At 31.8% G+C, this 18,657-nt stretch overlaps 1 protein-coding gene across 1 annotated transcript in view; it reads right to left on the bottom strand.

Annotated features, from left to right (window-relative positions):
* TECRL (trans-2,3-enoyl-CoA reductase like) overlaps positions 1-18,657 on the bottom strand; it is a 70,590-nt gene that overhangs the window by 22,063 nt on the left and 29,870 nt on the right. Inside the window, exons 3-4 of the mRNA XM_075997960.1 lie at positions 2,418-2,462; positions 832-935 (exon numbers count right to left, since the gene is read on the bottom strand). Coding sequence (XP_075854075.1) covers positions 832-935; positions 2,418-2,462 — 149 coding nt within the window. The remainder of the gene's footprint in view (positions 1-831; positions 936-2,417; positions 2,463-18,657) is intronic.

Below are 18,657 nucleotides of genomic sequence, written 5' to 3'. Positions count from 1 at the left end.
CTTACTTGGTGAAAAATATTATAATTTTTATTTTGACCTTTTAAAATTAAATAATTTTCCCCAAATAATTTGTAAAATGTTTTATTATAGTAACAGATTTTAATATTTTATAAATGTACAGGATATCTTGTGTGGTAAGATAGTGCCTTTGATGTATAAGGGTGTGATTGCAGTGTAATGTGTATATTTTTAGCATTCAATAGAACTGACTCATTTGGAGCAAAAGGATGTGTGAACCATAGAGTTTATTTAAAAATATCTTCCCTATTTCCAGAGTTCTCTTTGTCACATAGATGATTTTCCTCTCAAAAGCTATAATTTTCTAGTACAATTGTTATAGAATTCTACCTCAGTGCTTTTTATTCTCAGTGCTTATCCAAATGATGCAGCTGGAATTTCTAATGAATTCACCGTTAATGCTGCTCACTCTGACAAAATTTCTGTAAACAGAATTCCTTTTCATTATAAATGTGGACAAAGACCCTCTGACTATTTTAACCTTTGAAAACCAAATCTGCTTCTCTAAAATCTCTTCAAGCAAAGGTCTGTGGACATCACATTTAAGTATAATACTAAAATCTTTGTTTATACTATATATATATATATATCAATAGGTTGTTTTCTAAACATTATAATATGCTTCACAGTAATTCAGAAGATCTAAACTCAGTTTTTAGTGCAACAATTTAGTACTCAAAACTCAAAGAACTTTGTAAACTAAATCAACTATTTAACAATTCACTATAAATTCATTTGAAAGAAAGTGTCTGCCATCAAATTATTTAAAGTAAAATGTGAGACATGTATATTGCATTTCAAATTGACACCTACTGTGATCCAACTGACTTGTTGGCCAAGGTCTGTAAAATAGAGTGTGACAATAGAGGAAGCTGCAACACTTTGAATGGTGATATAGTCCTTCAAGAAAGGTCCACCTAAAATAAAGATAACCAGAAAAATATTATTTTAATATAATTTCAAGCTATAACATGAAATCAGTAAAACCTAAGGATTAATTTTATATAGAAATCATAATGTACAATATATCTTCAAAGCCTAATAAAATGTGAACCCAAGTGCCATTAATTAATGAATATATTAATAAAATATAGTATATCTATACCATAAAGTCCTACTCAATCATAAAAAAATGAATTAATAACTTTTGAAAAAATCTGGATGGAACTGGAGACTATCTTCCAAAGTGAAGTATCACAAGAATGGGAAAAAAATACCATATGTACTCACTATTACTTTGGAACTAACCAATCACATTCTTGTGCACAGATAGAAGTAAAACTTAATGGAAATCATGCAGGTCAGTTGGGGGGGGAGGAGGAAGAGGGGATGGGTGGAATCATACCTAAAAGGTACAACGTGCACTATCTGGGTGATGGGCACACTTATAACTTTGACTCAAGCAGTACAAGAGCAATCCTGTAAACAAAACAAGTACCCCATAATATTCTAAAATTAAAATAAAATAAAGAACATAATTAAATTAAAATGGCAAAAAGAAAGAACAAAGTGTAACTTCTAAGAATGTTATGAATTACTGTTTTCACATGCAGGTCTCAGAGAAGGATGGAATGTTTAAGATAGCAATGAGAACACACCCATGTTTGAATGACTCAGAGTTGTCTTTAAGTGCATATAATATCTGAGAAAGGACAACCTGAATATCTTCAAAAGAACTAGAAAAAAAATTGAATTCATCATTGTATGAAAAAATTTAGTGATGGAAATTCCTTAATGGGTGTGTCTTGTACATTTGCTATTAAAGAGTTTGACTAAGTATCCCTCCAATACCTTGCAAAAAATGGTCATGCTACCCACAGCTTTCATTAGAATTAAAAATATCAAATTTAAGATCAGGTTGATGTAGTAGTGTCAATCACAATGATTCTTAATATGACCCATTTGTAAGTGTGTCCATTGATAAATCTCCTAAGAAATTAGTGTTTGAAATTCTGAGAAACTTGAGGCTTACTATTGTATAAAATATTTCTTCAAATTAATTAGGTTTTGTTCCTCTTTACCTCACTTATTCTGCTTTATAACAGAAAAAAAAAAGATAAAAAATTTGAATAAGCTAAGCAGTATTCCTGAGAACACACTAAGGTATAGTAGAATTAGGACTTTAAGCAGTAAAGATTTATAGACAGAAAGATATTTGTTCTGATCCTGCTTCCAAAACTCAGACAATGAATATGTGAAAAAAAATCTTTAGAGACTAAAATTCTTCACCTGTAAAGTTAGAACATTAGGGTTTTGGGGGTTTTTTTTGACCATCAAATGGAATAATATTTACTAGTATTTATATATCTAACTACTGGTAAACAAATGTCAACTACTGATGATAGAAAAAGGATTCTAAATTAAATAGATACATATGTGAAAATAAAATTGGTTCTTACCACATTCTAGCTGCAGACCAACTCGAGAAGGGTACCACTTTGGATCTATTCAATAAAAAATAATGTTTAATTGTCAGAGAAAGTATATATATATATATATATATATATATATATATATATATACTACATATATATATTATAAAGTTAATTGTTACCATTAAAAGACAGATGAGACATTAGGAAATGAATAAAATTGTTATCCAGTGTTCAGAAATGGAAATAATGATTACCTTTTTTAGGTAACTGACCAGCAGTGCTGGATAGTTACTGAAAAATAGCTTAAGGGGAACCTGAAGGGTGGTAATATTTTGCTTTTTGATCTTGGACTATTTAAATAAGTGTTTTAAAATTATGGACATATATCAAACTGTGTGACCTATGACTTGTGCACTTTACTCTGTGTACAGTTATTCTTTAATAAAATGATTGAACATATTGATATAAAACTGGAGACCTTTGATCTTATTTTAAAATTATCTAATATTAGCACCTGAGCAAGGGTTATTTTCCCTCTAAGGAGTAAAGTAATATATATCTGAATGATATATATTATTGACTTCTAATATTATGAATGTATTGATCATGGAAGAAACATCACTTTAATTTGTTCTCTTTATGCTGCCATTAAGAATAAATAAAATACTAAATAATTCTATCTGTGTAGGAAAACCAAATTGCCTTTATTATATGCTGCCATCATGAGGAGCTGATTCAAAATCACCAGAATATAATTCTTTTCTATTAATTTCTATACATTATTTTACAGTACCTATTGAAAACATACTTTATATCTTTGAGATGCAATGCTAACCTTATATCTGACATATAATAAATTTAAAAGGACATCTTTAAAGGAATGTTTCATAATTATCTTCTTTGTTTTCTAAATATTACATTGTAAAATGTCATCAAATGTGATGATATTGTGATACAACTGGACTGTTAGAATCAATCCACCTTGAATTTATTCCATAAAAGACAACTTATATATTGACATTCTCATGGACATATAACTCATAAGGTAAAAATTAAAAGCTATTTAGGATTATTTCTAAATAAAATTGAGGAATAGTATGGAAAGTCAGTAAGTCATAAACGTTCAACTTTGACTTTAAAAAGTCATAACATGTAGCCAAAACATTCATACCCCCATAATACCCTGAAATTAAAAAAAGAAAAGAATAAAAATAAAAGATTTATTTTAAAAATTGTTTTTTAGGAGATATGCAGATAAAGACAATCTATTTCTCTTTTGGATTTAGTAGCATAATTGCAACTATTTATAAAGCTATTTGCTGTTCTGAAATGTATACTAATATTATTTGTAGAAAAGTATTTTAAAATAGCTACCTTCTTATTCACAGTGAAAATGTGCTGTCAAAGAAGATAGGATACAAATAAATACAGTAGTAATTCTACAGTTCTAATTGAGTTTGTGAACAAATTGTGGGTATTGGATGAAATACAAACCTTACGAGAATCCCTTTATATTTGACACAAAGTAACTAAGTACTTATGATGGATACACATAAACTCTCAAGTTTTGTCCATTTTAATAATATTCATTTAAGATATCATTTTAAATAGCACTCGTGATTGCTTTCCTGGTGGAAATATAAAGAAAAACTATCATTCTGAGCAAATCAAACTGTGAATGAGATGGGTGAATACCGACATGCATGGTTGCTTGTTGAGGTAAGGTGGATTAAAATGTAAATTCCTTATTAGAGGCTTCCTGGGAAATTACAATTTTTAATAAAGAACTGGAATTTTCATATATGTTTTATAATACTTCTATAAAATGTAAAATAATTTGTGGAAAACATTCAAGAATCACCACACAAGGGATCACATTGCTTTGATCTTGCTTTGAAATATGACAGTTTGATTACCTTGAGTGAAAACCCAAAATCTTAGAAAATATTGTTAAATCCCTGAAGATGAGCCCATATTCTAACCCTTTACACAATTGCAAATGTTGTATAATATAAACAAATTATAACCCAAGGCATAGTTAAAAACATTAATATTGTTTAGCGTGTTGTTTTATGCTAAGCAATTTAATATAAATGAGTTAACTGAGGACTACGGAGTAAATCCTAAGGGGTATATCACATTGTGCTGTGGTACACAGGGGATCATTGAAGAGGTACACATAATTGAAACCCATTTCTCCTAGGTAAATACTATCACAAAAATAAACAGCCTTAGTGAATATATATGGAGAAGAGTAATGGAATTTGCATGTGAAAAGTGATAATGTGATTGAAAATAAAAAGACTACTCCCAAAATTCAGCACATTCTAATTCAATTCTTAAAATAATGGTGTTCTTTTCTCTCAGATATAATTTCTTGGGTAGTTAAGGAACTGCTTATAAGAAATTATGAAATTTTAACATTATTTAATAATTCATGTTTAAAGAATATGGAATGTTCTCATTTTCATTTTAATATAAGAAAAGAATCAACATCTTTCTATTGCACAGAAGCAGGTTTTTCATTTAGTTAACAATGTTAGCAATATCCCACAAAACTATACATTAACGAAGGGGTAAACTGAATTAGAATATACCCTTCGAGTTTCACTTTATTCTGTAAAAATTTTGCCATGGCTTGATTTTCTCAACAACAAGAGTATCACCAGAATAGCAGTATTATCACATTTGCTTTAGCTTACAATCTCCTTTGTAATGCTTTCCAGAAAACTTCCTGTGGATCTGAACCCTGAGTGAGGTAGATATCATAAGACAATTTTATTTCCTTTAATAAGAGTTCATATGACATAGCTAGGCATGAAGGTTAATTTGATATGTTTACTTAGGTAAGTCACAATGTTAAGATATGTGGTCTAGTATGATTCTGGATGTTTTGTGAAGGTGTTTTGGGGGGTGAGATTACATTGAAGTAGGCGTATTTTGAGTAAAGCAGATTGCTCTCCTTAGGATGGGTCGGCTACATCCAATCAATTTAAAGTCTTAATTGATAAAGACTAATCTCTCCCAAAGAGGAAGGAATTTTGCCAGCAGACCACCTTTGAACTCAAACTACAGCTCTTCTCTAAGTGTCCAGCTCTCCAGTATATCCTATCATTTGGACTCACCAAGCCTCCACAATCATATGAGCCAATTCCTTAAATCAATCTCCCTCCCTCTCTCTCCCCCTCAACATTACATTAGTTCTGTTTCTTTGGAGAACCTTAGTTAACTTACTAAGTAGGTATAGACAGGTTGTTTGGGGAATATCCTGGAAATTGGTGATTTTTAAAATCACTTTTAACAATTTTTAACTAGTTATTTATGGAAGTACTGCCATCTGAAAGGTATATTAGGGTGGATAACCTTAAGATGGAATTTAAACATTGTGTATGACAGACATTTTTCATTATTAATTAAAAGAATAGACATCTAATCACATAATAAATGCTACATTTTATTTTATGGAGGGCATTTGTGATCTACTCTTTAAAAATCAATATAATGCAGAGCCTTATTATACAGAAAAAATGATGCCTAATACCACTGCTTTAAATGCATCAAACTTTATTAATTAATCTGATCAAAGTAGTGACATTAAAATCCTATTGCAAAATAATAATTTCTGTAAAGCAGCTGGGTCAAGGCCTGACTTAGCTTGAAAAAGAAAATTTGGACTACTCTTGTTTACCTAATTACTGTTTTGCAATTCTTAAGTTAAAACTATTTTTGCTCTAGAGCCAAGACAAATATTTAAACCAATATTGATTGAATGGTTATTGTAAGCTGTTTTTCTTGTGTCAAAAATAATAAAGTACAGTTCATTACTTGAAGTACTTTGAATTCTAACATTAATAGAGACACAAATAATTCTAGTACCATATTTGTACACTGATGACTAGACTATACAGACATTAAGACAGACCAACAATTTCTCCTGGAAAAATTAGGTTGAGAAGTTAATATTGAACATAGCCTTAAGTCATCATCAAAAACTAATTATAGAATACCAACTCTGTACCTAGAGAGAGATAAGTAGATAGATGAGTGATAAGTAGATGAGTATAAATAAATAGATAGAATCTAAATTTATAGGAGCCCTGCAGCTTTGATAATAATGTTGCCCTTCTCAGATGAAGATGTTGAGCTCAGAGAATTTCAATGACTTTTCTACCAAGAAAAACAGTAAAATGCAGAAAATTTAATAGTTACATATATAACTAATATTTTACAAAGATGTTAATTTTCAAATGAATTTTGGCTAAAGAAAATCTCTCTGATCAATGAAACACCTATATTTAAAATAAACCTTCTCATATCATAAAAACAAAGCTGTTTGGAAAACAATGCACATAGTTACTCACTTATTCCAAAATTGTGAGAATTGACTTCGTGTTAGCAATGATAAAATGCCAATTACTATTCATTTTATATTTGAAATTAAATGCACAGTTTATTTTTACATGATTTTAAAGATAAAGAGTGAGTAATCATTCTATGTTCCCATTCAAATTTTGATATAGAAATGCAGAAATATGATAGTGTAATTAACTGAATGTTTGATTATTAAATGGACATGAAAACATCAAACCATATGTAGTAGACTGAATGATGGTCCCTCAAAATGTCCACTTTCTCATCTTCAGACCTATAAATAGGTTACATCATATAGCTCAAGAGATTTTGAAGATTATTGAAATCAGATTATCCTGGACTATCCATGTAGGCCAAGTCTAATCTCATGAGTCTTTTAGATCAGCTGGAGTCAGAGAGATGTGACAGAAGAAGTTAGATTTAAAGCATGAGAAAGACTGGATGTGTGATTGCTGATTTGGCTTCTTAAGGGACTAGAAGGAGATTGTTTCTCAGAGCCTCCAGATAAAAGCCAGAATATTATTTCTGCCTTGTGACCCAGAGCAGAGGAATCAGCCAAACCAATCCAGACTCATGACTTTCAAAATCCTGAGATAGTGTATTTCTTGTTTTGAGAAGCTAAGTAGTATAACACCGATAGAAAACTAATACAACAAAGTACAAAGTTAACAAATTCAATTATAGTTAAATAAAAAAGCATTTGACAAAACTCTACACTGTTTCATTATAAAAACTCTCAACAAGTTATGTGTACAAGGGGTATACATCAACACAATAAGGCAATACATGACAAAGGGTGCCCACTCTCACCACTTCTATTCAACATACTATAGGAAATCCTTGCTACAGCAATTAGGCAAAGAAATAAAGGTCATCGAAATATGAAAAGAAGTGAAATTGTCACTCTTGATGACATGATCTTATATATAGAGAGAAAACCTTAAAGAATCTACCAATAATATTCTTAGAACTAATAAAATGTATGGTAAAGTTGTGGGAAACCAAATCAACACACAAAAATCAGTAGAGTTTCTACACTCTCACAATAAACTATCTAAAAAATAAATTATGTCTTTATTTTTTAACTAATCCATTTATTAATTCATACTAACTAACTACACTTTGAAAGAAATTCCAGGAAGAAGACTTTTATTATACACTAAAATCTTCAAAAAAGAAAAAAAGTATTTAGAGGTATGTTTTGATTATTATTTTTCTTAAATCATTTTATAAGCTGTTCAGTCTTAAAGAAATGTTGATCCTTTTCAAATTTTCTTTGAAATTCACTCTGTAGGAAACATAATTAATTTGAGCTTTTTATTCATGAATTTTCATTTGTATAAATGTTTCTGAGGCTATGTGTTAAATTCAAGCAACAAATTAAAATTAAAGATATAGGAATTTTCAGGAGAAAATTGCCTTTGAACAGAAACAATTTAAAGAATTCTGGCATATATTGGTATTACAACCACTTAATAACCTTTGCCTCCCTTCCATTGTCATAGCTATGTATAGATTGCTAGCTTAAATTAAAGGTGAGTGTTTCAGACCCCCTCATGAAACTTACTTTTACAAGGAAGTATAGACAATTCATTAAAATCCAGCTTTAAGTTCAGAAAAAAAGGATTATCTAGAAGAGAAATCTACCCTCAGTGTATTCTTTAAGCTCAATATAGGAATATTTTTATACAAGAAAAGGGAGTGAAAAATGTGTTAATTCATAATATGAAAAAAAAAACTTTAGTATTTAATATTTCTTTTTTCCAAAATATATGGAGAATCTAAAATGATTGAATATTTATTTTTAACCTAAAATTTACCGTACTTCTTGTTAACTAAAACTGTGGATTAACAAGAACACAACAAAAACAAAATTTACTGTTCAACATATCAGAAATTTATAGTGGTTAAAAAAACACTGTCTCTTACGTCAAAACATTTCAGAATTTTTCCAAGCTTAGAATATTGTTTTATAAAATATGGACTCAGTATAATTCTGTTAAGCATATTTTCTACAATTGAGCAGCATAAATTACAAGAATGATGAATCAATCATTAACACATAACAGTATCTAGAAATAGGATAGAAATATGTATTCAAAAACATTCATCACAGTCATAGACCAATGGATCGGAACAGAGAACCAAATATAAAACCCTGCTCATATAGCCAACTGATCTTTGACAAAGCAGACCAAAACACACACTGGGGAAAAGAATTCCTATTCAATAAATGCTGCTGGGAGAATTGGATAGCCACATGTAGAAGACTGAAACAGGATCTACACCTCTCATCACTCACAAAAATCAACTCGTAATGGATAACAGATTCAAACTGGAGACATGAAACTATAAGAATTCTAGAAGAAAATGTTGGAAAAACTCTTGTAGACATAGGCCTAGGCAAAGGATCTATGAAGAAGACCCAAAATACAAACACAGCAACAATAAAAATAAATAAATGGGACCTGAACAAATTATAAAGCTTCTGCACAGCCAAGGAAACTATCATTAGAGTGAATAGACAATCTACAGAATGGGAGAAAATATTTGCATGTTATACATCAAATAAAGGGCTGATAACTAGAATCTATTAATATAGAGAACTCAGGAAAATCAGCAAGAAAAAAATCAAACAACCTGATTAAAAAGTGGACAAAACACATAAACGAAAACTTTTCCAAAGAAGATAGATTAATGGCCAACAAACATATGAAAAAAATGCTCAACATCTCTAATCATCAGAGAAATGCAAAGCAAAACCGCAATGAAATAATACTTATTTCCAGCAAAAATGGCTTTTATCAAAACATCCCAAAACAACAAATGTTGGCATGGATGCAGAGATAAGAACACTCACACACTGCTGGTGGGACTAGAAACTAGTAAAATCTCTATGGATAGGATTTGGAGATACCTCAAAGAACTGAAAATAGACCTACCATTTGATCCAGAATCCCACTACTGGGTATTTATCCAAAAGGAAAAAGAGATTTCATAAAAAAGACATCTGCACTAGAATGTTTATGGCAGCACAATTCAGAATTGCAAAATTGTGGAAACATCCCAAGTGCCCATCAATGCATGAGTCCATTAATAAAATGTGGTATATGTATACCATGGAGTATTTATTACTTCACCCTAAAAAATGGTGAACTAATACCTCTTATATTATCCTGGATGGACCTGGAGATCTTTCTTCTAAGTGAAGTATTACAAGAATGGAAAAACAAACACCACACGTACTCACCACTAAATTTATAATAATCAATCAAAACCTATGTGCACATATGAAAGTAACATTCATGGGGTATCGAGCAGGTGGGGGGGGAGAAAGGTGTGAGTAACTTCACATGTAAGCAGCACAGTGCATGCTGTCTGGGGGATAGGCACACTTGGAGATCTGACTTGGGTCATGCAAAGGCAATTTATGTAACCAAAGCATTTGTACCCCTGTAACATTCTGGGGCAAAAAAATAAAGAATAAAAATAAAAAATAAAAACATGTGATAAGACAGGGTTAAAAAAAGTTAGAAAATGAGAAAAATAATTATAAATAGGCCACACACAAAAAAATACAAAAGATATAATTGATAAGTTTGGGTCTATAAAATTCATTTTTTTCCAGTAGAAATGTGCGTATAAGTATCTGTGACCTGTATACTAATTTATAAATACCTTTCATGTTATGAAGACAAATATAAGCATTCAAATGGAGAAAAATGTAGGTAAAGACCATGAACACAGGTGACTTTTGGAAAAAATAAATGTAAATCACAAGTAAAAATATGAAAGAAATTAATTTACTAGTGATCCAACAAAGAATCTAATCTAAATGAAATCTGTCTGTTCCACTCATCTATTATCATAAATTACTAAATCTATGAATGCCCAGTATTATTGGGGAAAGGAAATAATATATTCTAAATAATTGTTTGGGTTCTGTAATTTAGTTTGGAAAAATTGTTAATTCATGCTAGAATTCCAAATGAGCTTATTCTTTATAACATCATTTTTTCCATTTTTATTACAAATAAAAATAAAGAGGCTCAAAAAGATGAATTCCTAACTGATTACACGCAAGGTGCATAGTAAATGATAAATAAATATGTTTCAATGTTCAAACAATATTATTGAGTAAATAAATTAACATATTGCTTTCTGAAGAAAACAATTGAGTGCATCTCTAAAGAATGTGTATTGCACATCTAAGCAAAAGTATATTTTCAGTAAATTGATCATTTATATCAATATATATTTACATGGAAATATATATATAAAGGAAATATGTTAATAAGAAAAAATATTGGAGAACAATGGGTAAAATATGTGTAATTATGATACAGTTTGGCACATCTGAATTTAATGGTGAGGTTACATATATTTTTAAGAGATTTGTTAACATAACAAGTAGTATATAAGTAATTTTGAATATGACCTGTTTTAAGAAATGTGAAAAATACAAGATGTTTTAATGAAGTATATTTATGAGAAAATGTATAAGAACAAATAATTTATGACATTCTTGCACTAATGAAGTGTCACTAATAAAGACTTTAAAATACCCATGTTGTTATTTATACATCGTTTACATAGAATTCATCATGGTGTATTCCATAGCTTTCTGAAAATTCTCTTAATGAGAAAAATCCCAGGGAAGAAAGAAGACTAAAGAAACTTCAAGCTATGTGTCAACAGATTCTCTTGTTTTTGTGTATTACTCATCATGCATTATATCCATAACTCTGCTAACGAATGCAATTAAATCGGAAACAGCAGCTGCCAGGAAAATAATGCATGTTTATAAATGTTTGAGACACTGTCTTTGACTTTGGTAGTGATGCTTTTCTTGTCTGTGTAATTTTTGATTCTTACTATTGAGAGCATTGCATTTTGGAATATGATGACCAGTGTTTATCAGTGTCCAGTTATCTGTTTCTCATAGAATTTTAAATGTCATTATATTGTTGCATGTTCAAATGAAAATAGGAAATAAATGATTTTGTTAGAAATAAACTATCTCTTCTAATATTTGGGGCATTTATAATGTGTTTTCCCATGTTAAAATATTGCTAACCCAACTATCTAGATGCTTGGGAATTGAAAAACAAAATTATTCTGTAATATTAGGCCTGGGAAACATCATCATGTCATAAAAGATGAATCAAAATAACCCTGACATTGTGCAGCAGCACACAGTTTTAATGTTGTGCCATAATGAGAAACAAAACCATTTATAGACAGTATCAAACTTCATACACATCAAGAATTGTTATTAGTTATGACAGTTTTATTACATGAACCTTGTCTAGCAAAATGGCCATCCCTTCCTCACAGTTTGATCTCCTACGATTTTATAAACATATATCACATAGGTAAATGGAATTCTTATATATGTATCCGATGACATTAAGTATATAGCAATATAAATTTAATCAATATTTAAAGTAGTCAAAGTGAGAAGAGGTTTATTTTCATAACCAAATACAGCTTGATAGAGTAATATGTACTAGTGGTTTATACTGTAGTTTATATTAAAGCCACAAAGAAACTACAAGCTTAAGTGAGAAATTTTAGTGACATAGTTAAAGGGCCTTTTAGTGAAAAAGTGAAGAGACTTAAAGTCAACAAAAGTGCATTCTGCTATATACCATTAGCTAAAATTGAAAACATAAGACATTAATACGGTGTCATAAGAAACCACGCTTTAAATGTAATATGTTATTACATTTGTGATTAACATTATGTATTACATCTTACAATGGAATAGATTTTAAATGTACTTACTACTCAAAATAGTATTATCTCAAAATATTTACATCTCTTGATATTGTACTGGTAGAGGACAAGCACATTATTTTTTAAATTTTTTAAATTATTTTTATTTTTATTTTTTTAAATTTCAGCATATTATGGGGGTACACATGTTTAGGTTACATATATTGCCTTTGCCCCACCAGAGTCGGAGCTTCAAGCATGTCCATCCCCTAGACAATGCGACTGCACCCATTAGGTGTGAATATACACATGCCCTCCTGCCTGACCCACTGTGCAACACTCGATGAATATACTAAATGTACACATAAATGTTGATCAGTTAATATCAATTTGATGGTGAGTACATGCGGTGCTTGTTTTTCCATTCTTGTAATACTTCACATAGTAGAATGGGCTCCAGCTCTATCCATGAAAATACAAGAGGTACTAGATCACCATTGTTTCTTGTGGCTGAGTAGAACTTCATGGTATACATATACCACATTTTATTAATCTATTCATGTGTTGATGGACACTTGGGTTGTTTCCACAGCTTTGCAATTATGAATTGTGCTGCTATAAACATTCTAATGCAGATGTCTTTTTTATAGAATGCTTTTTTTTTCTTCTTCAGGTAGAAGCTCAGTAATGGGATTGCTGCATCAGATGGTAGTTCTACTTGTAGCTCTCTGAGGTATTTTCATATTTCTTTCCACAGAAATGGTACTAGTTTGCAACCCCACCAGCAGTTCATGAGTGTTCCCATCTCTCCACATCCACACCAACATTTATGTATTTATTTTTAATTTTATTATTTTTTTATTTCAGCATATTATAGGGCTATAAATGTTTAGGTTACATATATTGCCATTGCTCAACCCGAATCAGAGCTTCAAGCGTGTCCATCTCCCAGAAGTTGCACACCACACCCATTATTGTTTTGGGACTTTTTGATAAAAGGCATTCTCACTGGAGTTAAATGATATCTAATTGTGGTTTTGATTTGCATTTCTCTGATGATTAGAGATGTTGAGCATTTTTTGATATTTTTTTGGCCATTAGTCTACCTTCTTTTGAAAGTGTCTGTTCTTTTTTGGCCACTTTTTAATAGGGTTGTTTGATTTTTTTCTTGCTGATTTTCCTGAGTTCTATATAGATTCTAGTTATAAGCCATTCATCAGATGTGTAGCATGCAAATATTTTCTCCGATTCTGGAGGTTGTTTGATCTTGTGATAGTTTCCTTTGCTGTGTAGAAACTTTGTAATGTGATCAGCCCAGTTATTTATTTTTTATGTTGCTGTCATTGCTTTTCAGGTCTCCTTCATAGATTCTTTCCCTAAGCCAATGTGTATTAAGAGATTTTTCAACATTTCGTTAGTTTTTGCCTCAGGCGTAAGTCTCTAATCAACCATGATTTCATTTTTGTGAGAGGTCAGAGGTGTGGATCCTGTTTCAGTCTTCTACATGTGGCTATCCAATTCTCACAGCACCACATATTGAATAAGGATTCTTTTCCCCAGTGTATGTTTTTTTCTGTTTTGTCAAAAATGAGATGGCCATATGAGGATGGTTTTATATCTGTGTTCTCAGTTCTGTTCCATTGGTCTATGTCTCTATTCTTATGCCAGTCATAACTGTTTCAGTTACTATAACCTTGTAGAATAGCTTGATGTCTAATAAATTGATGGTTCCCAATATGTTCTTTTTGGTTAAGATTGATTTTGCTATACGGCATCTTCTATGTTTCTGTATGAAGTGTAGAACTATTTTTTCTAGATCTCTGAAAAATTATATTGCTATTTTGATGGGAATTGCATTGAATCTTTAGATCACTTTGGGTAGTATAGACATTTTAACAATGTTGATTGTGCTGACCCATGAACATGGTATGGTTTTCTGCCTGTTTACGTCCTCTGCTATTTCCTTATTCAGTTTTTTATAGTTCTCCCTATAAAGGTATTTCACATCCTTAGTTAAATATATTCCCAGGTATTTAATTTTCTTTGTTGCTATTGTTAAGGGTACTGGGTCTTTGATTTGGTTTTGGATTTGACTGTTGTTTACATATAGGAAGGCTACTGATTGGTATACAATGAATTTGTAACCTGAGACTTTGCTGAATTTGTTTATCAATTCCAGTATTCTCATAGCAGAATCTTTGGTGGTTTCTATGAGATTCTATCATCAGCAAAGATCTATAGTTTGACCTCTTATGCCTCCATTTGGGTGCCCTTGATTTTCTTCTCTTATCTGATTACTCTGGCTAGGGCTTTCAGCACTATTTTGAATAGAGGCAGTGATAGAGGGCAACCTGGTCTGGTTCTAGTTCTAAGGGAAATGTTTTCAATTTTTCCCCATTCGATATGACATTGGCTGTGTGTTTGTCATATATTGTTTTTATCATTTTTAGGTAACTCTCATCTATGCCTATTTTGTTATGAGTTCTTATCATTAAAGGGTGCTGAATTTTGTTGAATGCTTTTTCTGTGTCTATTGAGAGGATCATATGGTCTTTATTTTTCTTTTATTATGTGTTAAATTACATTTACAGAGTTGCATATATTGAACCATCCCTGTATCTGTGGAATGAAACCCACTTGGTCATGATGTATTATTTTTTTGATAAGCACTTGAATTCTGTGTGCTAGTATTTTGTTGCGAATTTTTGCATCTATATTCATAAGGTATATTGGTGTATAGTTTTCTTTTTTGTTGTGTCTTTTTCTGGTTTTGGTAACAGAGTGATGTTGGCTTCATAATATGTGTTTGGGAGGATTCCTTCCTTCTTGATGTTGTGAAATAATTTCTGCAGGATAGGTACCAGTTCTTCTTTGTAAGTCTAGTAAAAATAGAGTGTGAAACCATCTGGTCCAGGACTTTAATTTTCAGGAAGATTTTTATTGCTACTTCAGTTTTGGTACTGATTGAGCCTAGGGAGGCTGTGTGTTTCTAAGAATTTGTCCATTTCCTCCCTGTTTTCAAGTTTATGTGCATAGAGTTTTTTTTTTTTTTTTAAGTATTCACAGGTAAGATTTTGTATTTCTGTGATATCAGCTGCAATTTCTTCTTTTCCATTCCTGATTGAGCTTATTAGAGTCCTTTTTTCTGCTTCTTGTTAATCTAGCAAGAGGCATGTCAATTTTGTGTATTCTTTCAAAGAACCAACTTTTTGTTTCATTAATCTTCCACGTAGTTTTTTTGTTAAGAATTCTACTTAGTTCTACTCTGATCTTTGTTATTTCTTTTCTTCTGCTGGGTCTAGGGTTACTTTGCTAATCCTTTTCCAGTTCTTTGAGATGATTCATTAGATTTTTGATTTGAGATCTTTCTGTCTTTTAGATATAGGCAGTAATGGATATAAATTTTCCTCTCAGGACTGTTTTAGCTGTATCCCATATATTTTGGTAACTTGTGTCTCATCTCTTTTATCATTTAGTTCAAAGCATCTTTTTATTTCTATCTTAATTTTCTCCTTAACCCAATAATCATTCATCATAAGGTTATTTAGTTTTCATGACTTTCTGTAGAGACTAAAGTTTCTGTTAGAGTTGATATCTAATTTTATTTGACTGTGGTCTGAAAGGATGCATAGTATAATTACTATTTTTAAAAATTTATTTACACATGTTTTGTGGCCTAAGATATGGTCAATCTTAGAGAATGTCTCATGAGCTAATTAGAAAATCTTACATTCAGTAGTTTTTTGGTAGAATGCTCTCTAAATTTCAGTCTGTCCCATTTGTTCTAGAATTCTGTTTAACTGCATTGTTTCTTTGTTTATTTTCTGTTTGGACGATCTTTCTTCTTCTGTCAGAGTGGTGTTGAAATCTCCATCTATTATGGTGCTGCTGTTTATCATTTGTTTAGATCAAGTAGGATTTGCTTTATGAATCTGGGTACACCTGAGTTAGGTCCATAAATATTTAGAATTGTTATGTCTTCTTGTTAAATTGTACCCGTCACCATTATATAAGGACCATCTTTGTCTTTCATTACTTTTGCTGATTTGACTTCTAAGTTATCTGGAATCAGAACTACTATGCCAGCTTTATTTTGGCTTCCATTTGCATGGACTATTATTTTTCATCCCTTCACCTTGAGTCTGAGTGCATCCATATTGGTTAGATATGTTTTCTGAAGATGACAGGTCCTTGGTTTTTGTATATTTATCCATTCTTCCAGCCTATGTCTCCTTAGTGCGCAGTTAAAGCCATTCACATTTATTGAAAGAATTGATAAGTGGGCCAGATTTCTGTTCATCACATTGAGTTGAACTCTCTTGCTTTATTTTCTCTCTTAAGCCATTGTGGTATTTGGCTTTTGACCTTTGGCTTTGGATGATTTTACACTGGTGAGTGTCTATTGTGCTGGTACATATGTTACACTGTTCTTACTATTTACTGGAGCGCAGGTGTTTTCTTCATGAATTCCCTCAGTCTTTGCTTGTCTGAGAAGGTCTTTATTTCTCTTCATATAAGAAACTTAGTTTTGCAAGATACAAGATTGTATGGTGGGCATTTTTCTGTTTGAGAAGAGTGAGAATGGGGCTTGTAAGGTCTTAGTTGAGACATCTAAAGTTAGTTAATGGGTTTTCCTTTGTAGGTTACCTGCTTGTTTCACCTTACAGCTTATAGGAGGGCCTCTTTTATGTTTATTTTGGCCAGTGTGATGACTATCTGTCATGGTGTCTTCCTGTTTGCAATGAATCTCCCAGGAGTCCTTTGAGCTTCTTTTGCCTGAATATCTAGACTTCTAGCAAGACCAGGGAAATTTTCCTCCATTATATCCTCAAATATTTTATCCATCTTTGTAAATTTTTCTTTGCCCTCAGGGATCCCTATAATTCTCACATTAGACCTCTTCACATAATCAACATTTCTTATAGGCTTTGCTCTTTTCTCTTATTTCTCTACTGTATCTCTGCAACTGACTTGTTTAATTGAAAAGTTCTATCTTCAATCCCTGAGATTCTTTATTCTGTTTCATCTAAGCTATTCTTGAGGCTTTCCAATGTGTTTTGTATTTCTTTGAATAAATTCTTTATTTTCAGAATTTATATGTGACTTTTCTTTAATATTTCAGTTTCTTTAGTAAATTTTTCTTCCAAGTCCTGGATATTTTTGTTGTTTCTTTGTGTTGGGTATCCATTTTCTCTTTCAGATCACCTTATTCTGAAAGAGAAATTCTTTTTCTATAACTTTAGTGTTTTTAATTTGGTTGAAATCCATTGCTAGTTAGAGAGCTGGTATTCCCCTTTGTGGATGTCATTTCAATTTGAACCTTCATGCTTTCAGAGTTCTTTCACTGATTCCTTCCCATCTGTAGCAGCTGTTGCATCTGACCTTTGGATTTTCACTTAGATAATGGCACACCCAGTTTAGTCTCTGAGCCAAGAGGTGTTGCTTGTGGGTGAGATTTGACCACACCATTTGTGATGAATCAGTAAATGTAGTATTAGGGACTGCAAATTTACCTCTCTGTCAGTAGATGGTGCTTGCCAGGAGGCGCAAGCTACAGTATTGTTTTTGTGTCCTGTAACCAGCTCTCCTTCCTCTGCAGAAGCACTCTAGTGTCTTAGGTGGTGGATGAGGCTCTGGGGCTTACAGGTATGTCCTTATTTTCTACCTCTGTGGGTGGGGCAGGTAGGAGAGTGAGGCTGGGTGGTGCTGGGTTGGGTAAGCCTGCCCTCAAGCTCCTCAAATGCTGTAAGCAGGGGTCAAATTCTATTCTCTGCTTCTGAGCAAACCTGCTAGGGAGGGGCTGCAATGGCCCCATTCAGCTGGTCACTGGTCTCCAAACCTCACAGGGTTTACACCCTGTGGATGCCTTTCTCCCTCCAGTTCCACTCTGCAACCTCTTCTTGTGGCATCTCCTGTAGTTTCCATACCCTTCTTTCTGACCATCTTCTTATCTATGTTTGTCTGCCTGTTTGTTTTTTTCACTTTCATCTAAAATCTTTCCTTCTTTCAGAGACACTCTGGCTGGAGGTGTTTCTGGTCAGCTATTTTGCCTCTATTCTCTGACAAACATGTTAGATTTTTTTTTATCTCAATTGGTGCATTTTAGGAGCAAATTAGTCATTAATTTCTCTGAAATTTGAAGGTTAGAGAAACCATCTTCCTCCAGAATTACTTT

The sequence above is a fragment of the Microcebus murinus genome, chromosome 26, assembly GCF_040939455.1.
Source record: "Microcebus murinus isolate Inina chromosome 26, M.murinus_Inina_mat1.0, whole genome shotgun sequence".
In the NCBI taxonomy this organism is placed as follows: Eukaryota; Metazoa; Chordata; class Mammalia; order Primates; family Cheirogaleidae; genus Microcebus; species Microcebus murinus.
Note: the sequence above shows the minus strand (reverse complement) of the source record. Positions and strands in the feature narration are given on the sequence as shown.